General features: G+C 49.4%; 1 protein-coding gene across 2 annotated transcripts; it reads left to right on the plus strand.

Annotated features, from left to right (window-relative positions):
• LOC8065712 (pyruvate dehydrogenase E1 component subunit alpha-2, mitochondrial) lies at positions 19,457–23,718 on the plus strand. Of its 2 annotated transcripts, XM_021448951.1 has the most exons (9): positions 19,473–19,552; positions 19,682–20,524; positions 20,732–20,811; positions 21,202–21,279; positions 22,270–22,365; positions 22,466–22,537; positions 22,670–22,723; positions 22,826–22,891; positions 23,265–23,718. In XM_021448951.1, exons 2-9 carry the CDS (start codon positions 19,828–19,830, stop codon positions 23,307–23,309), a joined length of 1,188 nt encoding a protein of 395 aa, XP_021304626.1. In that variant the 5' UTR covers positions 19,473–19,552; positions 19,682–19,827; the 3' UTR covers positions 23,310–23,718. The 2 variants fall into 2 exon arrangements, with proteins under 2 accessions (XP_002436790.1, XP_021304626.1); XM_002436745.2 differs by having other exon boundaries at positions 19,457–20,524.

Genomic DNA, 26,143 nt, shown 5'->3' on the forward strand with positions numbered 1-26,143 from the left:
AATAGGCCACACTATATATGTCCAACGGACGGACCTAACATCGTGTCGTGCCGTGCCGTAGGTCGCCAAGCTGCTACGGGCCATCATGGCTAGCGAGCCGTGCCTATACGGGCTTTGTGCCTAGCCTTCGGCCTAAGGCACGACCTATGGGCCGGTTTTCGTGCTGTGTTAGCCTGACAAGCACGGCTTTTTTCCGTACCATATCGGCCGACGGCTCATCAAGCCAAAAACAGCCTATTTTTATCAATTTTTTTACCAAGTGCTGAAATACTTCATCATATTTACCAATATAACAATTAACAACATATATATACAAAGTCACAACTACACAACAATTCATTTTCACCAAACCGACCGTTGGAATGGGCCGTGCCCGGGTCGTGCCGCGTGCCTGGGTGGCGGCCCAAGCACGACATGGTCCCTCGGGCCATGCTCGGGCCTGGGCCAAATCATCGGGCCATGGGCTAGGCCACCGGGCCACGGGCTGCATGGCCATGTATAGATTCCACTAGCCCGAGTTGCTGCTGCTACAGGTCACCTGTGACATGGTGAGCATGTCCCCAAGGTCTAACTTTACATCCCCTAACCCTAGCAAGCTTTCCCTTGAGCTATTGCTCCATCCATGGCCACTTCCCACCATGGATAAGGTCAAGCTTCACAAACTTCATGCATGGCACATCCATCACTTCATGCACTGCATATAGTCTTGGTTAGTAAACACTATCACATGACACAGAGTAGTCTAATAATGTGTAGAAGCCTCTCATCTAAACAATGAGAATGGGACGCTTAATGCTTATTGCTTAGTTGTGGGATATTGGTAGAAGTTAAGCATGAGAAGGGAACTCATACTCACGCGTATAGGATGGTACACCTAGATAACTAACTACTAAAACCTATATGGGTACAACTTGACTATGTATCTAATCTAGCTATGGATTAAGGACCCTAATATCACACCTTGAGGATAACTTGGATATCTTACTCATGCGAGGGGTAGGTCATTGTGAGATGGGATCTCAGACGACATAGCTCGTGGAGTAGTAAGGACCGTGTATTGGGATATGTGAGTCTGAGTAACCACTCGTACAGATCACATGTTGCAGATGGGGTTGACAAGCTAAGTAACTAGGTGGGACTGGTTTATCCATGAAACTAGCAAGGGGGTTAGCGTCAATTGGGAGTGCTTGGGAAGTTACTCAAGGCACTGGGAGCAAGGACACTGACTAGGCAACTACTCGAATCTTTCCTTGGACATTGTGACCGGATTACAGAAAGGCTGGAGATGTGAGGCAACCCTTACCTATCGCTCGGGTATGGAGGTTCATCCAATTCTTCGTGTGGGTATAGTTGTACACCTTTGCAGAGTCTTGAAAGCATGGAATCCTTCAGGACAAAACTATTTAGTTGTTCTTTCTTTCTATACCCATGGTAGTACGAATGATGGATTATGGACACTTTGGCTATATGGTACACACCTTTACTTTTATGTTGAGCATAACATGTCATATATATATATATTCTTAATGAACAACATTGCTTTCCCCACTTATACAAATGTCTACCAATCCTTGTGCATCCACCAGATATCTATATGTTGAAATGAAGTCCAGCGAGTATGTAATGTACTCATGGGGCTATTGTTAAGTTGTTTTGCAGGTAAAGGACAATGGCGGCCATCTCACCCCATCATTGGTGGCAAAGTGGGTGAATGGCAGGAACTGTCCAAGCTATGGTAGTGACACCCATGGCAAGGCGACTACCCGTTACTAGTGAAAGTGTATATCGTGTAATAGTTGCCTTTGATAAGGTAGTAGTCGGTCATCACTGCATAGATTCTTAAATTCAACAACACTTGTAATATGCTTTTCGTTGAACTATTATATGTTTCTGTGTTGAGATGTAATCTTGAGTGTGGAGGCTACTGTCAATGATACTTAACCTAATCTCGAAGAGGAGTTGCTACGTGCGCTCTCGAGGGCCTGTCGATGTTGGTTTGCTTAAATTGAGTTGTTTAAGTGGATGACACTTGATTTAGGCAAGTTAACGCGTCGGGTCCCTCACACAAGGCTTCTAAGAATCTCCCCTTATTGTTCACGCCTTCACGGCATTGCTCATTGTTGACGTCAGACATTGAGCTACAACATCCTCGTGCGCAGAGGCAGCGCGCCTACCTGCCTAGTACTAAACTACTAAATATGGATATTGGATTTTCACGCATTGTGCTTAGCGTCATACTGGACACCATGTAAACTATGACCTTGTTTAGTTCCGAAGAGTGAAAAGTTTTCAGTACTGTAGCACTTTCGTTTGTTTGTGACAAATATTATCTAATCACGGACTAACTAGGATCAAAAGATTTGTCTCATGATTTACAGCTAAACTGTGTAATTAGTTTTTGTTTTCATCTATATTTAATGTTTCATGCATGTGCCACAAGATTCGATGTGACGGAGAATCTTGAAAACTTTTTGGTTTTCAAGGTGAATTAAACAAGGCCTATGCAAATGACTCACATAGTACAATTAAGGTCTAAAAAAATTATTTTCCTCCTCTCCAAACCTCGAATGGTGAACTGTGACGTGTGCTTTAATTTATGTATGCACTAAATGTGTATAGAAATGTACCAACTTAGGAGGTGTTTTTGAGATGTTAAAGTAATTAGTGTTCAATCATGAACTAATTAATGTTCAATCATGAACTAATTAGGCTCAAAAATTAGTGTTCAATCATGAACTAATTAGGCTCAAAAAATCATCTCCTAAATTATTCTCTAGTCGTGTTCATAGTTTTATAAATAGTCTATATTTAGTACTTCATACATGTGTCCAAATATTCGATAAGATAGATGTAAGAAAATAGCAGAACCAAACAGAGCCTTAGGCCAGTGTCAATGGAGTTTCATGGATGATTTCATGCACATTTAATATAGTGCCACATCAGCATTTTGCATGAAACTAGGAGGAGAGAGAAGGGATTCGTTTCATGGCCACGAAACGTATCCGCACTGTTTCCAAAACTTCGGAAACGCCGTGAAACCTGCACTGAGGCGCTTCCGAACGTTTCATCGCTACTCTGCCCACCACGGTCGCAAGTTCTGCCGTGCTTGCGCTCTGCCGCCGTGAGGCTCTGCCCGTCCGCCGCGCGCTCCGGTGCCATGAGGTCGTTCGCAACTATCGCTACTCCGTCCGGCCGCCGCCGCAAGGCCATCCACCTTGAGTCCGTCTGGCCACGGGCGCAGGGCTATGTCGCCACGAGGCCGTCCAGCCATGGGCGCGAGGGCTCCGCCACGAGCTCTGCCGAGGAAGATACAACCACGTGTGGTCGCGGTCTCCTCCGCCGCGAGCCCGCGAGCTCGTTCAGCCTTGGGCGCGAGGGATCCGCCGCGCCACGCCGTGAGCTACGCCGAGGGAGAGACGGCCGCGCGCGGTCGCGGGCTCCTGCGCCGCGAGCTGTCCAGCCGTGGGCGCGAGGGCTCACCGCGCCATGCTGCGAGCTTCGTCGAGGGAGAGACGGCGGCGCGTGGTCGTGGGCTCCTCCGCCACGAGCTCGTCCAGCCACGGTCGCGAGGGTCTGTGCTGCCACAACGCGAGCTCCACCGTGAGCCTCTGTCCAGTTCTGCAGTCTTTTGTCGATGACATGCTCCGGTGGGGAATAGAGAGAGGGGAGACATAGACGTGGGACCCACAAATCCAATAAAATAATCCATGAAACTGTGCCCTGAAACTGTGCACTCAGAAAGAATACTTGTTTCATGTTTTGTTTCATGTTTTGGAAACTATGAGATGAAATGTTGCATTGAGACTGGCCTTAGAGCAAGTACAATAATATATGTCAGCTTGGCTTATAGCCAACTCAGCAAAATCCTACTTGGAGGAAAGAGAGAAGGAGCTTGTCTCAACTTCGAGCGCTGTGGGGGTATAAACCCCTATACCCTTACGGCTAGACTTCGGCCAGGAGGCTTGGCCCATCACGAGACGAGTTCAAGGCTTGATCCGACAACCTGGAGTTTCGCGTAAGGAAACAGGACGTGGAGATCAAGCAGGATTCTAGTCGGTTAGAATAGGAATTGATATCGAATTATCTATGGCAATTGTAACCGGCTAGGATTAGTTTCTAGATCTGTAACCCTGCCCTCCAGACTATATAAGGAGGGGCAAGGGGACCCCCTAGGGTAGATTATCTCTCAACACAATCCAATACAACCAGACGCAGGACGTAGGTATTACGCCAACTCGGCGGCCGAACCTGGATAAAAAGCTTGTCCGTGTCTTGCGTCACCATCGAGTTCGTAGTTTGCGCACCGTCTACCGATAAACTACTACCGTGGGTATACCCCAAGGTAGACTGCCGACTAGCTTTCGTCGACAGTGGCGCGCCAGGTAGGGGGTGTGCGTGCAACTTTTCCGGCGAACAAGATGGTCACGATCCCAGCTTCCGCGACCGTGCCCGAAGGCCTCACGTTTACCGTCGGCCAGATCACGTGGACGACGTGCAGCGGCGGCTTCCCGACCACGGTCCCGAAAGAGATCCAGATCCAATCTGAGATCACGCCGTCTCCGACCACACGCATGACGACACCAAACTCCCGGCCGCCGTTCCCACTCTACAAGGGAAAGGAGATCGACTGCTCGGACCTCCTCCAAGCGCTCGATCGCGCCGACTCCAAGCTGCTCGAAGTCTCCCAACTAATAGATGGAGTTCTGCGCCGGCCCGACCAAGCCACTCAAGCGGATTTTTCGAAATCCCGCCGGCCAACTCGTGTCACCACACACGAACGGCTGGGAACATCCCTGACGATAACCTCAACCTCCTCAGGCCGATCCGTCGAGCTCAAAAAGGGAGACCATCCTTGCGGCCTGAATAACTCGGCCTCTGTCTACTCACAGCATGTTCAATCCGTTTTCAGCAAAGCGGGCTGGTCGCCGACAAGGAACAATCGTCACCATGTCAACATGGTGACAATCCGAGAGCTACGGAACGGCCAGGTTTCCAGCACCAACTCAAGCACCGGCTCCGTCCCCACCGAGGTTATAAACACCGAAGACGAGGGCTACGACCTGGATTTCCCTTCACACCCTCCGGGTTTCGACCGGTTCCCGATATTCCCCCCCCGGCGAGGGGATATTGTATTCAATGTCAGCGCTGACGAACCGGTTGTTGACGGAGAAACAGACGACCAGAGGCAACTCCGCGAACAGCGCAACGCTGATCGCGCCCGACGGCGTGCGGACGAGCAACAACAGACGCCACCGGGTAACCTCAACGACGCCTTTGACATGGTCGGGGACCAGCCGGTCTACAAAACGCCAAGCGCCAACGTGGCTGTCGCCATGGCCAACCTGGATCGGCTTCCTGACACACCAGAATGCCAGGGGGTCCGGACCAGTATCCGAGCACACCTGATCGCCGCGATGGGACAGACAGCAACTCTGCTTAAGAGAGTCCAGGATGTCCCTTATACGGAAGCCGCCTCCGACCAGACTCATCGTAGCCGGGCCTCGCCCAGCAGGCGTCGCCGCAGCCGCTCCCCCGACAACCGTCGAGGGGACTCACGGCGCGACGATGGTGGTCGAGACGCCGATGGCCGCCGCCAGCAGAACCGCGTACGCGGCCAGGAAGAAGAAGATCAACACAGGGATCTCCGCCACAACATCCCTCCCAAAGATGCCCGGGACCGCATCAACAGGCGCGCCGCAGAGAGAGCAGTCCACGAAAACCTGCGCCGCATTGAGTACGATGCGACCCATGGTCCCCCGGGCCTAAGGCAGTTCTCCTCACACCTCCGCCAGGTCGTGTGGCCCAGAAATTTCAAGCTCGAAAAACTTAAAAAATACGACGGCAAGGAAAATCCAGAGAACTGGATCACCCTCTACGAAATCGCCGTCCGATCAGCGGCAGGAGATGAGCACGTCATGGCTAACTACTTCCCCGTAGTCCTCGACCAGGCTGGCCATCAGTGGCTTCTCGGCTTGCCCGAGGACTCCTTCGACTCTTGGGAAGAACTACGACAGGCTTTCATTGACAACTTCATCGCCACATGCGAACAGCCCGGAAACAAGTATGACCTTGAAAGGATTAGAGACAGGAAGAATGAACCTCTGCGCGATTACATCCGACGATTCTCGGATATGCGTCTCAAAATCCCGAAGATTTCTCATGACGAGGCCATATCAGCCTTTATCAAGGGCTTACGTTTCCATGAAGCGCTGAGGAACAAGCTGTTGCGTAAACGTCCATCAACGGTAGCAGAGCTCCTCGCCACGGCTAAAAATTATGCCGATGCTGATGACGCAGAAAAACTAATCCGAGACGATGCGAGAGGCACCGACCAGCCCTCCCGGCGAGACGACGGTCGCGGCCGCTACGACAACAGAAATCACCGTCGCTCCGACAACCGCGATCACCGAGAGGGTTGGGATCGGCGGCGCGACAGCCGCGACGACTTCAGAGGAAAGCGCCCTCGCGAATACGACCACGAAGTAAACACGGTCAAACGTCCCAATGGACGACGGGACTACCAAGACGACTACAACAAAACGTTGAAGGGACCGTGCCAGCTACATCCAAAGTCTAACCATACCATGGAAGAGTGCCGCGTCCTCAAAAATATCTATACACGGCGGGCCGCCCAAGAAGACACCGCCAAGAAAAGTAACAAACGCGACGGGCACGACCACGAAGATGAGGACGAGGACCAAGACAGGGACCCCCGACACCAATACGTCAGCCCCACCGACGTGGTCCACTCCATTTTCGGGGGCAAGGTCTCCACTGAGTCCAAGCGAGAAAGAAAGCTGTTGAAGAGAGCCTGCCTCAACATAGACAGCACGGACGGGCTGATCGCAGATCCGAAATTTCCCGCCTGGTCCCACAGGGAGATCGCGTTCAGCAGGAAGGACCAGTGGGCCGCTATCCCGGAGCCGGGTCGTTTCCCACTAATTCTCGATCCTTGCATCAACAGCATCAGATTCGAGCGCGTGCTCGTGGACGGGGGAAGCTCCATTGACATCCTCTTCCGCAACAGCCTGCCCGCCCTCAAGATATCACCGGCCCAACTAAAACCGTACGACGCCCAATTCTGGGGGGTTTTGCCAGGTCAAAGTTCGGTGCCCCTCGGACAGATAACATTGCCTGTCCAATTCGGCACACCCGATCACTTCCGGACGGAGTTCATCAACTTCGTAGTCGCGGACTTCGACGGGACCTACCACGCCATACTGGGCCGCCCATCGCTGACAAAGTTCATGGCAGTCCCGCACTACTCGTACCTAGTGCTTAAGATGCCCACGGAGAAGGGTGTCCTGACCGTCAGAGGCAACGTCTACACTGCGTACACCTGCGAAGAAGAAAGTTTCAAGATCACCGAGGCAATTGACCTCTCAATCCGCATGGCGGAAACAGCAAACCAAGCCGCACAGCTGCCCCCCGACCAGCTCCGATTACCTGAGCAGGAGACAGCCAGAAAGAATTCGAAATCCAAGGAGTACAAAGAAGTGCAGCTGGTCGAGGGCAACCCCGAGAAGACAGCCCTCATCGGGGCTAACCTGGATCCAAAATAGGAAGACGCGCTCGTCAGGTTTCTAAGGGACAACGTGAGCGTTTTCGCATGGAAACCCGCAGACATGCCCGGCGTCCCACGGAACCTGATCGAGCACTCCTTAAACGTCTCGAAGACCGCAAGACCAATCAAGCAAAAACTGCGACGGTTCGCTCGTGACAAAAAGGAGGCTATTAGGACAGAAATAACACGGCTTCTAGCAGCCGGATTCATAAAAGAGGTGTATCATCCCGATTGGCTCGCCAATCCGGTTCTTGTACGCAAAAAGAATAATGAATGGAGAATGTGCGTTGATTACACCGATCTCAACAAACACTGTCCTAAAGATCCTTTTGGTCTTCCTCGCATCGACGAGGTGGTCGACTCAACGGCCGGATGCGAACTCCTCTCCTTTCTAGATTGCTACTCTGGTTATCACCAGATCTCGTTAAAAGAAGAAGATCAGATCAAAACATCCTTCATCACACCTTTCGGCGCATACTGTTACACTACCATGTCTTTCGGACTTAAAAACGCCGGGGCCACTTATCAAAGGGCCATCCAGCAATGCCTCCACGACGAGATTCGCGACGACCTCGTCGAGGCCTATGTGGACGACGTGGTCGTAAAAACAAGGGATGCGAGCACCCTAATCGACAACTTAGACCGAACCTTCAAGGCACTCAATAGGTACAAGTGGAAGCTCAACCCCAAGAAATGCATTTTCGGCGTTCCTTCCGGTCTACTGCTCGGCAACGTCGTCAGCTGCGACGGCATACGGCCAAACCCTTCAAAAGTCAAAGCCGTACTCGACATGCGACCACCGAAGAACGTCAAGGATATCCAGAAGCTAACCGGATGCATGGCCGCCCTCAGTCGTTTCATCTCAAGGCTGGGAGAAAAAGGCCTCCCCTTTTTCAAACTATTGAAAGCGTCAGAAAAATTCTCCTGGACAGAAGACGCCGACGCTGCGTTCACTCAGCTTAAGACCTTCCTCACTTCACCGCCTGTTCTCACAGCGCCTCAGCCCAACGAAGACCTGCTCCTTTACATTGCTGCAACCGACAGAGTTGTTTCCACGGCAATAGTGGTCGAGCGAGATGAACCAGGTCACGTCTTCAAGGTCCAGAGGCCCGTTTACTTCATAAGCGAAGTTTTAAACGAATCCAAGGCCAGGTACCCACAAATACAGAAGCTTATATACGCCATCCTGATAACGTCAAGAAAACTGAAGCACTACTTCGACGGCCATCGAGTCCTGGTGACAACCAGCTTTCCCCTCGGTGACATCCTGCGCAATAAAGACGCAAATGGCAGAATCGTGAAATGGGCAATGGAATTATGTCCATTTTCCCTGGAGTTTCAGAGTCGCACCACTGTCAAGTCCCAAGCCCTGGTCGATTTCATTGCCGAATGGACGGATCTCAACGAACCATCCGTTCCCGATGTCTCAGACCACTGGTCAATGTTCTTTGATGGGTCCTTAAACATCAACGGTGCAGGCGCTGGGATATTGTTCGTATCACCAAACAAGGACAAACTCCGCTACGTCCTTCGGATCCTTTTCCCGGCGTCAAACAATGTCGCCGAATACGAAGCTTGCTTACATGGCGTACGACTAGCCGTTGAGCTGGGGGTTAAGCGCCTCTATGTCTACGGGGACTCCGCTTTGGTCATCAACCAGCTCAACAAGGAGTGGGACGCAACCCACGAGAAGATGGATCTCTATTGCAAAGAAATTCGCAAATGGGAAACTAACTTCTATGGCATAGAGTACATCCACGTGGTCCGGGATAAGAACCAAGCAGCAGATGCGTTGTCAAAGTTAGGCTCGTCCCGGGCCCAAATCCCGCGCGGTATTTTCGTCCAGGACATCCATGAGCCGAGCGTAAGCTCCCCCCTGGTCGACAAGCAACCCAACGAGGCAATGCTCATAGATGACGCCACTCTGACAACCAGCGGGCGCGACTGGCGTGTCCCGTTCATCAAATACATCTCAGACGGGACAGGTTTTCAGGACAAAACAGAGAACGAGCGTCTCATCCGACGGTCAAAGAACTACATCCTGGTCGACGGAAAACTCATGCGGAAAAACGCAAGCTCCGAGGTACTGCTCCAGTGCATACCCCAAGACGATGGTATCAAGCTCTTGGAGGACATACACGCCGGATCCTGCGGCAACCACGCCGCATCTAGAACGCTGGTCGGAAAGGCTTTCCGAGCAGGTTTTTACTGGCCGACCGCGGTCAGCGATGCAGAAAAACTGGTTCGGCGTTGCGAAGGATGTCAGTTTTTCGCTAAGAGGACCCACGTACCTGCCCATGAAATTCAAACCATCCCGTCGTCTTGGCCCTTTGCCTGCTGGGGGCTTGACATGATCGGACCATTTAAACCAGCCCCGGGCAACTTCAAGTTTGTCTTCGTGTTAATCGACAAGTTCTCCAAGTGGATTGAATACATGCCCCTGGTCAAGGCAACTTCCGAGAAGGCTGTGGAGTTCCTCAATCAAATCATACACAGATTCGGCATCCCGAACAGCATAATCACCGACCTGGGCACTCAGTTTACTGGCACCACCTTTTGGGATTTCTGCGATGACAGAGGCATAGTCATAAAATATGTGTCAGTGGCACACCCACGTGCCAACGGTCAGGTCGAACGTGCTAATGGAATGATCGTCGACGCCCTAAAGAAAAGATTGTACACCGAGAACGACAGAGCACCCGGTCGATGGATGAAAGAATTGCCGGCAGTGGTCTGGGGCCTCCGAACTCAGACCAGTCGAAACACGGGGGTGTCTCCCTATTTCATGGTGTACGGCGCAGAGGCGGTTCTGCCGTCCGACATACATTTCGGATCCCCTAGAATTGAGCACTTCGACCAGTCGACCGCCGACAACGCCAGAGAACTCGAAATCAATTGCATGGAGGAAAAGCGTTTAGTTTCATGTCTCCGAACAGCAAAATATCTCGCGGCAATCAGGCGATACTACAACAGGAACGTCAAGGACCGTTCCTTCGTGGTCGGCGATCTGGTGCTTTGATGGAAAACAAGCCAGGAGGGAATGCACAAGTTATCTACTCCCTGGGAAGGACCCTTCGTGGTGACCGAGGTCACACGACCTACGTCCTACAGATTGGCATACCCAGACGGAACACGAGTGCCTAACTCTTGGCACATCGACAAACTGCGACGTTTCTATCCATAAAGTTTTAGCGACTTTCTTTTGTAAGTGTCTTATAATTTGTGACAATATAATTCTCTATTTTTTGCCTATACTTTGTCATACACAGCACTCGGCAAAACTCCCGCAATGGATGCTCTTGGCGACAACCAAGACAAATACGGTGACACGTCACTCAGATATTTTTACAGCGCTCAAAACAACAGTCATGACAAAAAGAAAACTTTATTACAAACTTTACATACAAAGTTTACAATAAATACCCTGACGGGCAGATACTAGTCTATTCCTACAGACTACTTTATTGGCCTAGCTGCTCGGGCTGATCACCCGCCTGGCCCTGCTGCCCGGACGAAGGGGTCGGGGCCACCGGCGCCTGGCTGGTCGAGACCGCAGGCGTCGACCGCCCATCTCCAGCAAAGGACGCGCCCGACAACTCCCTGGCCGACCTATCTGAGCTCGGCTGGTCTGGAGGAGTGGCCGTTCCGCACAGGTTAATGTCGCCGATCATTGTCGACGACAAGTCCAGCAGACTACCCCGAAGTTCGTCCGCTTCCTGTGGGCCGACTTCCTTCGGGTACCCCTTCTCCAGCCTGCTCAAGTCGACAAGGGGGTAGTGGGCGCGTACCATGCTGAGGACGTGCGCGCCGGCAAACTCCCCGGCGTCCTTCACAAACTGCTGGAGCCAGTCCCACGCCCGTTGCGCCTTTTGAACCGGGGTCAACTGCGGCGCGCGGGGCTGGCTCTCCGGGAGCTCGGGACTGATCAGGTCCAGGACCGGGGACACTCCCTTCCAGATCCTGCAACAGTTGACCTTCCAGGAGTCCCGGTCCTTGACCAGCTCATCCAGGTGCTTCTTGGTGTTCGCCTTGAGCACTGCAAACGAAACGAAACGTTACTTTCGGCATATCAGACAAGCAAAGGGGCAGGTAGCAACCAACAAGGCGGCACCCATTACCAGCTAACTCCCGGTCCTTACGACTTAATTCCTCTTCCGCTCGCCGTCCGGACTCCTGCGCACTGGCGAGCTGTTGGCCGAGCTGCTCCTTCTCTTGTTGGAGGCTCGCCACCTCCTCCTCCAAGTCTGCGTGAATCCTAAACTGGTCAGCGAAGCAAACTATACAAGTCTGCGAAACTGCTCGGAGCGTGAGACTAACCTTCCTGCAGCCGGTACTGGTCGGCCAGGCGACGAGCGAGGTCGAGACGACGCTCCTTCTCGGTGCTCATCTCGACCACCTTCTCTCCGAAGAGTCAGTTGGGGGAGCCTCCCCAGCCCTGGTCGGGCTGCTTGCTGTAGTCGGCGCCGCGCCCGGGAGCTCCTCGGTGCTCCCAGGGGCGACTGCAGCAGTCGGCTGTTCTGTGGTCTGGGGGGCCGCATCCCCAGAACCGCGGGCAGGCTCGCCCGTTCCCTGGCCGGCAGTTTGGCCAGGGTCGACATCCGATGCCGCACTACAGGAACAAAAGTTAAAAAAAAAAAGAAAGGGGGAGTCCAAAGTACGTAAGTTGAACACTTACAGGTCTGACCGGCGATGGGTCGCGGTGAACCTCCTCCTCGCCCGGCCGGTCGGCGCCTGTGCCCCCACCTCGGCAACTTGCGGGGCAGCCGCGCCGCTGGCCACTCGATCAGTGGCGACTGGTGCAGCGTCTGGGCGGCCCCGAGGCCGTCGGACCAACGACGGCGCAGCCTCCTCGTCGTCGTCGTCGTCGTCGACGATCCGCACGAGCCGACGACGCTTCGGCGCTTGGCTGCTCTCCGCCGGTAGGTCTGCCGGCAGCTCCGGCGTCGGCAGGGGATCCACCGGCAATGGCCTTTTCCCCGCCACCCTCTCCTCGGAGGTCGGGACGGGGCGGGCTCTGCTTTCCTCCGGCGGGACCTCTCGCACAGGATCTTCCATCCCCGGTGCCAGCGATACGTACACTACGCACCGGTCGACATCACCGACCTGCAAAGGTAACAGAGATGAGCCAACTACAGGCGACATACGAATGATCAAACGAAGTCTGCTACATACCTTTGGTGCTGGTCGTCCTAACTTGAAGGCTTGCACCCGATCACTGCTACGGGTGAAGCCCCCATCCGCGAAGTTAAACAGCTCGTTCAGCAGCTGTTGTACCTCCGCCTTCTCCAGGATCTCCGACCGCATCCTGGTCGGGTCAGTGCTTCCGGCATACTCATACGCCGAGTGCACCCTCTTCTGGCAGGGCATCACCCGGCGGCAAATGAAGTTGCCGACCACGCTGAGCCCATCCAGGCGCGACCAGTCGATCAGCTTCATCAGAACCGCCACTTGACCGTCGAACTCTGGGCGGTCAGTCCAGCTCGCCCTCTTCTCGGGAACGTACCCCACGTCGCAGAACGTGGAGCTGCCCGGTTCCTCCCTGACGTAGAACCACTTCCTGTACCATTCGGTCAAGGAGGTGTTCCATGGGCAGTGCAGGTAGCGATTCTTCATCCCATCACGGAGGTTGAGGTATACTCCACCTGCAACCTTGGAGCCTCCAACTGCTCCCTTCTTCCTCAGACAGAAAAGATACCGGAAAAGATCAAAGTGCGGCTCTATGCCAACATAGGCCTCGCACAGATGGATGAAGGTGGAAATAAGGAGAATTGAGTTCGGGTGCAGATTGCAAATCCCGATCTCATAGTACAAAAGAAGACCTTGAAGAAAAGGATGGACTGGAACACCAAAACCTCTCTTAACGAAGTCTTCAAAAACGACGACCTCACCGGCGCGAGGATCGGGGTAGCTCTCCCCCTCTGGCGCCCTCCAGCCGCCGAGCTCTGCGTCGTGCAGCAGCCCCATATCGACGAGGTCACCAAGAGATTTTTTGGTGCTGCGAGACTTCTTCCATTCCTTGGCCATCAGGTCGGCCCTCTTCCTGGAGTCGCTCTTCGCCATTAGAGGTGCGAATGTGGGCCGGAGTTAGGAAGATGCAGGTGATTGGAGAAGATGAGAACGGAAGGTTTGAAGGCAATGGCCGGAGAAGCGGTACAGGCGGTCCTATTAGGCCCTTATAAACCAGCGACCCCACCTCTCCCACTTCCTGTAATCTCGGGAAGTGGGCAGGCCATGCGGCGGACGCGGCGTTTCGGTTTACAATGATTATAGACAATTAATGCGGCGGAGTTTTCGTACCAATTGATGGTTTCCTTTTCTCAAACCACGCAAAGAGCGGTTGTACAGTTGCCAGGCACAGCTTTTCATGCATCCGTCTGACATATCGTCAGGAGACCCCGTCACGTCAACTTTAAATTTGAAAGACCTTTTCAAAAGTAAGAAGACACATACGCCAGTGAGTCAGCAATCCGGGGACTGCACCGACCACCGAGCACTTGACGCTCGGGGACTGGTCGCCCAGTTTATCAGCTCGGAAATCCGGGGACTGCACCGACCACCGAGCACTTGACGCTCGGGGGCTGGTCGCCCAGTTTATCAGCTCGGAAATCCGGGGACTGCACCGACCACCGAGCACTTGACGCTCGGGGACTGGTCGCCCAGTTTATCAGCTCGGAAATTCAAGGACTGCACCGACCACCGAGCACTCGGCGCTCGGGGACTGGTCGCCCAGTTTATCAGCTCGGAACTTCAAAGACTTCACCGACCACCGAGCACTCGACGCTCGGGGACTGGTCGCTCAGTCTATCAGCTCAAAGCTTTAAAGCATGCACCGACCACTGAGCACTCGATGCTCGGGGACTGGTCGTACAGTATAAGTAACACGTAATTCCAGGCAGCACACTAAGTGCCTGGGGACTGGTCGATTGGTCTTTTCGATTGCAGACGAGCATGACATGCTCGGGGACTGGTAAATTCAATTTTTTAGACCTTGCTACAAGGCTCATACTTCGCCTTCCAGCAAGCTCGGGGACTACATCGGTACGATGCATCTAGCGATGCATCTCAGTCTCAAAACTACTTTGGGGACTTTTCTTTTGACCCTGGCACCACGTGTCTACGTCACCTACTACCAGGCTCGGGGACTAAGTGGGCACACTTCACCTTGCGGTGAATATGCTTGCTTTTTTGATGTTTATACTTTTCGAAAAAGTAAAGTGGGCACACTTCACCAGGAAAGAAATCTTTTTTAATTTAGAGCACCACGCATTCTTCGAACAACTCGCTTCTTCGATGTCAATGTTGATCAACTGTCTTTTGAGTTGGTCAAAGAACCGTTGCAACTGTTTGGACGACTTTCCCACTTATTGAAGACGTCGAGTCTCACTGATCGAAGAAGCTCAAGACGACGTGTTACATCACAATACATGGTGCTCGGGGACTAGCTGTGGGGGTATAAACCCCTATACCCTTACGGCTAGACTTCGGCCAGGAGGCTTGGCCCATCACGAGACGAGTTCAAGGCTTGATCCGACAACCTGGAGTTTCGCGTAAGGAAACAGGACGTGGAGATCAAGCAGGATTCTAGTCGGTTAGAATAGGAATTGATATCGAATTATCTATGGCAATTGTAACCGGCTAGGATTAGTTTCTAGATCTGTAACCCTGCCCTCCAGACTATATAAGGAGGGGCAAGGGGACCCCCTAGGGTAGATTATCTCTCAACACAATCCAATACAACCAGACGCAGGACGTAGGTATTACGCCAACTCGGCGGCCGAACCTGGATAAAAAGCTTGTCCGTGTCTTGCGTCACCATCGAGTTCGTAGTTTGCGCACCGTCTACCGATAAACTACTACCGTGGGTATACCCCAAGGTAGACTGCCGACTAGCTTTCGTCGACAAGCGCCTAGCGCTTGCGCGATTTCCCGTGCTTTGTAGGGCCCGCCACTACCAGCAGACGCGGAAGGCGTTGAACAAAGGCCTTGTTTAGTTACAAATTTTTTTGCAAAATGTGTACTGTAGCATTTTCGTTTGTATTTGATAAAAATTGTCCAATCATGGACTAACTAGGCTCAAAAGATTCGTCTCGTCAATTTCGACCAAACTGTGCAATTAGTTTTTATTTTCATTTATATTCAATACTCCATGCATGCGTCTAAAGATTCGATGTGACGGAAATCTGAAAAATTTTGCAAAACTTTTCGGGAACTAAACAAGGCCAAATAGATGAGGAAAGGTCGGTAGGCCCCACAGATGAGGAGACTAGTCATTGTATTGCTTGTTTATTATACTAGGAGAATACTCTGTACATTGCTGCGGCCTGTGGGGATTTCAGATAATTTAAAAAGAAAATTAAATTATTTATATTTATAGTTATATAAATGAAATTATCTTAAATTAAATTTGTTGAATGGTTTGACACATCAATATGAATAGCTAAATATATGTTAGTAAATGAAGAGATGATTTATCATAATTACAATGGGGTTTAGCTTTATAAGAGTATAAAATTAGGCTCTTGCTGACTGGACTTGGCTTATAGCCAAGCTTATTAACCATGCTCTTATAAGGGCGCGTACAACGGGTCGTTTCGTCCCCTCTTCGTCGTCCTTTTTATAAAAACAACCCTGTCCTACCGTCGTCGTCTCCTAAGGCGACGCAGCCGGCCTGTGCTCCGATGTTGAGGCCACAACCTGAGCAGCGTTGTATGGCCTATCTCTACCTTTGGATGGTGCGTAGATCCCGGCGCTTGTGTGAGCGCGCAGGACGAAGTTGTCGCGCCAAAATCGTCTCCCTGTTCATCTATGGCTGCTGCGGCGACGGCGGCGTCCCGGTGCAGAGTGTCGGTCGCGGAAGCCGATCAACAGCGGTGGCCTGCAACCTTGGCTCCCACTTGTACGACGTTAGGTGCCCTCGCCGCTGCCCCGCACATGAGTCGACGCCCCTCTCCGAGCAGCTAGGATCGAGGACGAGGCGGAGCTCTCACAGCCCCGTGCAAAGCCAGTCTCCGGCCGTAGGAGATCTGGCCGATATCCATCATCTAACAGCAGTGTCTATTCTATTTATCTTAGTTCAGGTAAAGAAACAACCTGAAACTGATGGATGGAGCAGTTCTCCTTGCAAGTTCAGGCTATGTGAAATTCTGAATCGGAATCTGAAACTGAAGCATGGAGTCAAGTTGGATAAGATCTGCGCAACCTGTTTTCTTTAGTAGCTGGGAAGAACAATTGACAGCTAGGCCTTGTTTAGTTTCAAAAAAATTTGCAAAATATGAATAGTAACACTTTTGTTTGTATTTGACAAATATTGTCCAATTATAGACTAACTAGGCTCAAAAGATTCATCTCTTCAATTCCGACTTAACTGTGCAATTAGTTTTTATTTTCATCTATATTTAATACTTCATGCATACGTCTAAAGATTCGATGTGACGGGGAATCTAAAAAATTTTGCAAAATTTTTGGGAAACTAAACAAGGCCTAATGTATTGGCACGATTGTAGTTTGAACTCCTTGTTGATCATGAGATGGGGTTTGGATTTAGGAATGCAGTTTCAAGTTTTCTTCAAAAGGCAGGGCTAACTGCAAGTTTAGGAATGAATCTGAATTTTTCTACCTGATGTTATTTCTGAATTTTCCTGATGAATGAATCTGACAAAGACTACCCGCCTTGTTTACTTCCAAAAAATTTTGCAAAATAGGAATAGTAGCATTTTCGTTTGTATTTGACAAATATTGTCAAATTATGGACTAACTAGGCTCAAAAGATTCGTTTCGTCAATTCCGACCAAACTGTGCAATTAGTTTTTATTTTCATCTATATTTAATACTCCATGCATACGTCTAAAGATTCGATGTGACGGAGAATCTGAAAAATTTTGCAAAATTTTTGGGAACTAAACAAGGCCATATGTTTCTATCTGTAATGCTATTTGTTCTCATAAAACTGAGATCACCGTCTACAATGTGTGAACATGTTGGCAAAATTTGCTGAAGGAGCAATTGAATGTTTTAATAGAGTATTTACGCCCTTCAAAAGTGATGAACCCAAAATTCCACTATGAGAGCTCGCCCAACGCATAGGAGACCTAATGAGCACATATGGCAAGACTACGGAAACAAAGAAAATTAAATAAAAAAGTGTTGCAACTATATATAATATAATTATTATATTGATGGTTTCTAAAAAAATATATTATAATGATGTCCTTGATATATTTTCTATCAAATAACTACACAATGGTATAAAAATGTATTTATAGTTGATCTTAGCTACATACAAAAGGATTAAACAACTTAAAGATAGACTCCCGTATGTGGATTATATGACCTGTTGTTATGTGTGTCTCCATAGTAGATTCGAGACGCTTAGAGACGGACACTCGTCTGTGGGTTGTAATGCCCTAACTGCTCTCTTTTAACTACTTGGGGATGCCAGGCTCTGAGAATCTCCCATTACTGTTCATGACAATATTCACCGTTCACAACAACCACTGTTCATTCTCCTGTACAACAATGTTCACCCTTTTGAGCAATACGTGTTTAACTGTTTGCTGCTCTAGTCACCTGCTCACCATGTCATGGGAAGATGAAGCCCATTGGCCGCATTGGAACTACCATGATCCAACGTACAATTTTTTTTTATAAAATAGATACTGTAGCACTTTCATTTATATTTAACAAATATTATCTAATTATAGACCAACTAGGCTTAAACGATTCGTCTCACAAATTACAAACAAACTATACAATTAGTTTATATATATATATATATATATATATATATATATATATGCTTCATGCATGCGCCGCCCTAGGTACCTGCGGTGCCTAGGTCCAAGCGACGGGTGACCAGCCTAACCCCTGCGACGGAGGAGCAGACGTGACAACAATGCATGAACCCATAAGTAAAGGCCTAAAGGGGAAGGGGATTGTGCCCACTGCAGGGGCACGACCGTGCTAGAGAGTGGCCACCACGAAACCCCCCCGGTTGTACACAGAGAGAGAGAGAGAGAGTGTGTGTGTCATGGGAAGAGGAGTCGCGACGTCGCGCTTGTCGTCGTGAAGTGGATAGTGGAGAAAAAAATCCTTACCTCCTTAACTAGTGATAAGTGGGTCATTTTTACGAGAAGTTGAAAGATCCATGGATCGATGATCGTTGGATATGATTGAATAAAGAGAGAGAATAATTAAGAGAAGATTCTATGCGTATGTTTTTAGAATATATTGTATTTCTGTAGAGCACATAATCCGGTGTAGGTTTTAAATTTTTTAATTGTACTTTATTTAGGGGTAGAGATACACATCAAAAGTCTAGCGCTCGACTCTATTCACTTTGTCAAAAAGCAAAATACTATTTGTTGATCTGTACATTTTTCTTATGAGGCGTACTATTTTAACGAACCAACAATGTTTTTTTTCTCACAATGAACAATACTTTACTTTTCAGCAAAGCAAACACAAAACTTAGAATATACTCCCTCCGTCCAATAGTGATCTATCTATTTTATTATTTGTATAAAAAATTTAAATAAAATAAACGGTCAAATAAGAAGTTTAAAAATAAGAAATGATATTTTTAATGAAACAGAGTGAGTAGTAGTCAAGTAGTGCATGTGTTTAGTGATAATAAATCACCTAAAACCAACAGGGCCTCCCCATCCGGCGCCGCCGGCCCCTACTGAGATGCCTGTCATCGCGAGATCGGTTCCATGATCTGGAGATTCAGGACCAGCGACAGGTGTCCATGCGCTCAAAACGACGCTGGCCGGGGTCCCAACGGAAGATCACCGTGTGTCCCTCTTCGGGTCAGGTCGCTTTACCGGCGAGCCACCTGTGTGCTTGGCTGCTTTGTTTAGTATAAAAGGGTGGCGACTCACGAGTAGGTTTTGCTTCTTCTTCGAACTACCGCGGATTCGTGTCCAACTGTCCACACTGTGCAGCGCCAAGGTCCTGGACAGGCCAAAAGCCATCGCCGGCGGCAGTCTCGTTCGTATCCGTGGGCTTAATTTTCTTTTCTGTTGGAAAGTCAAGCTCACATCACTGTGTTTTACACGGCACGCGCCCTCCCGGGCTCTCCGTCTCGCGACGCCACGACGCCCCCCGCGGCCAAGCCAGTCTGCAGTTCTGCACCACGCGGCGGCTCCACGCAGCACCGCCCGCGACCCCGAGCTACGCCGAACCTGCGAGAAACCCCCCGGCAAAAACCCGGCGATTTCGGTGCACCGCGCACGTTGCACCTCGTTCCCGCCACCCTGCACGCCATGGCCGGGGCCATTCTCCGCCGCCTTACCCCGACCGCCGCCACCAGCCCGCGCGTGGCGCCGCTACTACCCCTGCTCGTCGCCCGGGGTGTCTCCGACTCCACGGACGCGATCACCGTGGAGACCTCGGTCCCCTTCAAGTCCCACATCGTGGACGCGCCGTCGCGCGAGGCGACCACCACGGCGAGGGAGCTGCTATCTTTCTTCCGCGACATGTCGCTGATGCGTCGCGCCGAGATCGCGGCGGACTCGCTGTACAAGGCGAAGCTCATCCGGGGCTTCTGCCACCTCTACGACGGGCAGGAGGCGGTGGCCGTGGGCATGGAGGCCGCCATCACGCGCGCCGACGCCATCATCACGGCCTACCGCGACCACTGCGCCTACCTCGCGCGGGGTGGGGACCTCGTCGCCGCCTTCGCCGAGCTCATGGGCCGCCGGGACGGATGCTCCAGGGGCAAGGGAGGCTCCATGCACTTCTACAAGCGCGACGCCAACTTCTTCGGCGGCCATGGCATCGTCGGCGCGCAGGTGCCGCTTGGCTGCGGCATCGCCTTCGCGCAGAGGTACAGGAAGGAAGGCACCGTCACGTTTGACCTCTACGGCGACGGCGCCGCCAACCAGGGACAGCTCTTCGAGGCGCTTAACATGGCCGCGCTCTGGAAGCTGCCTGTCGTATTGGTCTGCGAGAACAACCACTGTGAGTTCTTCTCATGTTACTGCCATGTGCCTGCCACTGTGAGTTCTTGTGAATGTGACAGCCATTCAGCAGCGTTTTTCTCTCATAAATAAATCAGGCAACAGTATTATACCATGACTTACAGTCAAACGAATAAGGCGATTGTTTTCGACCGTGTGATTAAATCGGAAGTGGAGTAATTTTGGAGTATCTACCTGGTTTATGCAGATGGGATGGGGACGGCAGAGTGGAGGGCCTCCAAGAGCCCGGCTTACTACAAGCGCGGGGACTATGTGCCTGGGTTAAAGGTAAAGAGTTTGTTTCTTTTGTTTGGTTTATTTGTCTATTTCAAAGTGAAGTAAATAGTATTGATTGGTTTTGTAAAACGCAAATTTGGTTGCACCGGAGTTCAGAGTGGAGTTATTTGGCTGTGATATGGTTGGGTTTGTTCTGATCTCAAATTGTATGCTGAAACCTGAAACACATAGTACCTTAGTTATTGAAGGGCTAATAGCACTATGAGTTTTGCAGATTCTTAAGGCTTGGTCGTTTAATTTATGTTAGTATTGTCGAGATTGATCTCCTTTTGGAATCCCCCTTGTTCAGCAAAATCTGCATACTAGGATGTTGATTTTGGTCTTCGTATCTGCAATCTAGTTAATGCTTGGCACTGAAATGGTACCTCGTGTTTGGTGCAGGTAGATGGAATGGATGTTCTTGCTGTGAAGCAAGCTTGCAAATTTGCCAAAGAACATGTACTTGAAAATGGACCAATTGTAAGTGTATTTAAGAAATAGTTCTGATTTCTATCAATTTAAGGACATGAATGCATGCCTATCTTTAGATCACATAATCCATCACATATGGGGTCAGACCAGAAGATGTTACTAGTAAACTGGAAAGCTTTACTAGGCTACAAGCAGATACAAATATCTTTCTGCCGGCTGCCTTGACATTTGTTTGCCCCTCTGCTTTCCTGAATACAGTCTTACTTCCAAAATGTGGAAAACTTATGTTTGGTGCAGCTATTTTCTTATGATCTGATATGCAATCAGATGTACTCTAGAATACTACTACTCTATTTCAACATCAGTGTTTTTTCAGAGCAACTTCAGTGCTTCCGTCGCGACATTTCAACTGAATGTCAAGTGGTTTATTTGCTTTTATCTCTTTTATCCTGAGTTTAATTCTTTTTTGAATGAAAATCTTGAATTCAATTCATGTCAATTGGGTCTTCTTTGTTGGCATATGTTACCGTATACAGGTTTGCCTTTTGTTTTGCACTTTTGCTCATCCTGTTCTATTCAACAAGCAAATCCAGAATCCAATATTTTGTGTAAGGTAGTCACTGATTGAGTGATTGTGGACTACTTACACCTAGAAACATGTTTTGCCCATTTCTGGCTCTCTACTTTGTATTTTTTTCACTGGCATTATTCCTACTTCTGATTTGAGGGTCTGCAACTCGTTCATTATAGTGGATAAAATTATCTTGGAGGCATTAATATTTGAAACAAAATGTTAATCTACAGCCTAGGTCTTACGCCTTTATTTATTTTCTTGTAAGTATTTACTGTACATCCCTACCCTAACTCCATACTCTTGTATACTCTTGTACTCTTTCTGTACCACCAGATGGCTCAACGCAATACGTCCACACTTTATATGCAATCCTTCCCGCTTTCAGTCCACATATCTATTATGTGATTTCAAACTTTCTTCTTAAAGATGCTGATCACCATGGTTGTATTCATTTCATATTTTAGATCCTTGAGATGGACACCTATAGATACCATGGTCACTCTATGTCAGATCCAGGTAGCACCTACCGCACTAGGAATGAGATTGCTGGGATAAGACAGGTTAGGATAGCAATTGTGTCTTGCCACTTGAAAAATGTGTTCCTCAGAGGATAGACATTATTCTAAATGATTTGTCTGTCTATGAAATTATGATACACAGGAGCGTGATCCAATCGAAAGGGTTAGGAAGCTCATATTGGCCCATGAATTTGCAACGGCCCAAGAGCTAAAGGTATTGTTTAGATTGTTAAGAATACAAATGTATGACAGAGGCGCATGGCCTTGAACATCCTTTACTTGGCAGATAGAAGAAAATTTGAATTGTTTATTAAATTCCTTAAGGCAATCTCTTCTTTTCTACTAGGACATGGAAAAGGAGATAAGGAAGCAAGTTGACGCTGCCATTGCTAAAGCGAAGGTCCGAGTCTCAGTTAATATGTTCTATATCTGTAATTCTGTATGCCCGTAGTTTATTCAGACTAATTATGCTTATGAGTTCATCGAATTTTTTTATATGCAGGAGAGTCCAATGCCTGACCCATCTGAGCTTTTCACAAATGTTTATGTCAATGACTGCGGTTTGGAGGTAAGTACAGATGTTAAGGGCTTATAGTTCATTCAAGAATCAAGATTAGTGCCTCAGCAGTTCTCCATGCCAGTTCCTATGATTCATGGACACTACTGTCTTTTCTGAGCATTTGCGGATACCCTTTTTTGAAGTATAAAAGCCAATTTGCAGCGTAACACAAATTGAACTTCAACTCAAAATCTGCTGCTTATATCTCCTTAGGTATAAACAAGTAGCCAACTGTGTGTACCTTTGCCGCTAACTGTACCTACTGTCTACTGAAACCGCTTGCTGTAGGTTAGTTTGCTGTAGGGTGATGTAAGAAAATGATGTATAGTAACATTCCTAAGTGGATGCTCTGTGCTAATTAACGATCTTTCCCGCGATGCAGTCCTTTGGTGTAGACAGGAAGGTGGTGAGGACCGTTCTTCCGTAGGCTGGCAAACAAGAGCAGCAGTACAGTAGTATGGTCTGTATTGTGTACACGTACCGAGGAGCTTGCACTACTGATACAGGACAGGCGAAGGGATCCTCTGTTGCCGTACGCATTCCTTTCTCTGGTAGGAATAGTACGAAATAAGTTTGTTCGTATGTATATTGATGATGCATCAAGTGCTGGATTCGGTTTTCCGCATCACAATCACGGGTTATACTTTCCTCTGCTTGTTTGAGCTATGATGATGTGCAGCCGAAATTTTATCAGGTGACCCATGCCATGCAGATTTTTCTCAGGTGAGCTATTGCAATACTTGCACAGATTCCGTTTCCCTGCACAGTCCCACCATGTAAACAGTAGTTCGCTGCATTGTCTAGGCGGCAGCTAATAGCTTTTTATTTGTTGAGAATTTGAGATGCTTTGACTCTTAGGATTCTTGAAATGACTTACAGTTTAGGATAAAAGGAGCAAGTAATAGCTAGAAGTATTAATTATTGTTCACTGGTTTGTATAAGCTGTAAACTACCTGATGAGCAGGATCCTATCATCACTAAATTAAAGATAAAACACACGCAGTGCGGCGCAGGGAAAGTAGCCGTTGGCGGGCAGCATCCGCGCTGGCTGCAGAGATCATCTACGGCGTCCGTGCAGTACCGTTGGAATTCTAGGGCCCAGTACTAGCCTAGCCGCCTAGGGGCTTCCAGTCCAGCCGCGACGAAACGAACGTTCAGCGGACGGACGGGATGACGTGGCGCGCCGGCCGGGGGTAATTCACCGTGGGGCGTCCCCTGCTCGGTTTCCTCCAAGCTCCCGAGTCCGAGCGACGACGGATGCCGCCGTCATGCCGAGCAAGCGAGGAGACCCGTCCGCGCCGCGCCCCTTCCCCGGCGGCCTCTGTTCCTGATTCTCCTTGGGCCACGGGTCAAAACACACGGCCCCCTGCCGCCGGCACGACCAGGCGCGCTCGAGGCACGCGGACACGGCACCAGCCACCACCAGCCTCGGGCCGTCGCTTTGCTTGCACCTGTGCGCGCGCTGCGTCTGCGTGTGGCTAGCAGTTGATTTCGCTTTCGCGTCCACCAGCCGGCTGCTTTCTGCGTTCCCGGATCAACGTTCTAGAACAACCCTTGAGGACGGCCGCTTTTCGAGTGCGAAAGCGACGTTTCTCCGACCCCCCCAAGTTTTATTTGCACGGCCGCCTACAACCGACCAGAGGTCGAGTTATGCTTCGCCTCACGTAATCTTTGATATGGGGCTACGTCCCGACGCATACCTTCACTAGCATTGAACACCTCCCGCGCTCAAACAGATCTCGCGCTAGTGATCATGTTCGGCAGCCCGCGACCATTTCACGCCAACAACTGCATCTTATTGGATTTATTATGGGCTAAACCTATTTAGATTTAATAAATCAATAAATTCTATGGTGTATAATTTTAGACAATTGTTGTATCGGATTGGAAGTCCAAGAGTCCTTGACTTGACTTATATGGTGGGAGTTTTTTCATTTTAAATGGAGAAGTTCAGAAAAGGATAAAGACATGGTGGTGCGGGAGTTTCAACTCAGTTATGAGGGAGTTTTAACTCACTATCTGCGGGTGTTTCGATAGATAACTAAGGGAGTTTTAACTCCGCGTCAACAGGGAGGAGCGAGAGGGGCAGGTGCCTCCGAATCCCTTGCTCATCTCTTTGGTATAACAAGAGAGAACACACAAATCACAGTTTCGTTGTAAAGTAGGAATCTCCATCTCGTAACTCCGCGCACACGGAGGAGCGAGAGGGCAGGTGCCTGCGAAGCCCTTGCCGTTCAAGACCTTGCACGAGGGATCTGCAATTAGGTTTTTGGGGAGCGTCATCGCGACTGCCTAAACCGCTGCTGCTGTTCGTGGTCGTTTTCGAGCGCTGTCACCGTCTTCCTCACGCGGTCGCGGGCAGGTTTTCTCCTTCCCGGTGGATACATCATCTTCATCGTCTACATCATGGAAGTTGGACAAGGATTGCGATCCTCGAATCGCATGGAAGGGTATGGTCGGTTCATCTCCTCTCTGTTTTTCGTTTTGTTGTTCATGCATGTGTCAGTAGTTCGTTCCTGTTGTTTCATATGTTGTCATGCGCCTGTTGCTTTTGTTCAGTCCTGTCGTTTCATGTTATGTGTGATGCCTGTTGCTGTTGAGTACATGATCTGCCTATGTTTCGTCTATACAGTTCTGTAAATTTTGTATGTTACCATCTGTTTGTTTCAGTTATACCACGTTATTTATTTTGTTCTATCATGTCATATGAATCATGTTCGTATGTCTTTGATCCTTACATGCTTAATGTTTTAGCATGTAATTTAGCCATGAATTTGGTTAATGTCATAATCTCAGTAATTTATGCTTCATATGTCATTACCATATTGTTAAATTATGGAATTAAAATGACACAAAAATTGTCTAATTATCTAACACATCTAGCCACACACGACTCATCTCGTGCCTCAAAAGCCATCTCGACTATGTTCTCACATCCAGCCCAACGGCCGTCGCGCTCCATCCCTACCACATTGCGCTCCACACCAAAAAAGCACACAACATGATGTCGCGCTCTCTCTCCGCCATGTCCCCATCTCCATTGTGCCTGGTACCCGTACCCAATGCGTTCATGTCCCAAAAGAACATGTAACACTTGAAAATCAAAAAATATCTACTGCAACAATGAAAAAATATACTGCAACACTAAAAAACATGCATTTCAACATTGAAAAATATCCACTACAACAACAAAAGATGTATTGTAACATTGAAAAATATGCACTTCAACGTCGAAAAATATCTACTACAACAAAAAACTAT

This window comes from Sorghum bicolor, chromosome 10, assembly GCF_000003195.3.
Source record: "Sorghum bicolor cultivar BTx623 chromosome 10, Sorghum_bicolor_NCBIv3, whole genome shotgun sequence".
NCBI classification, from domain to species: domain Eukaryota; kingdom Viridiplantae; phylum Streptophyta; class Magnoliopsida; order Poales; family Poaceae; genus Sorghum; species Sorghum bicolor.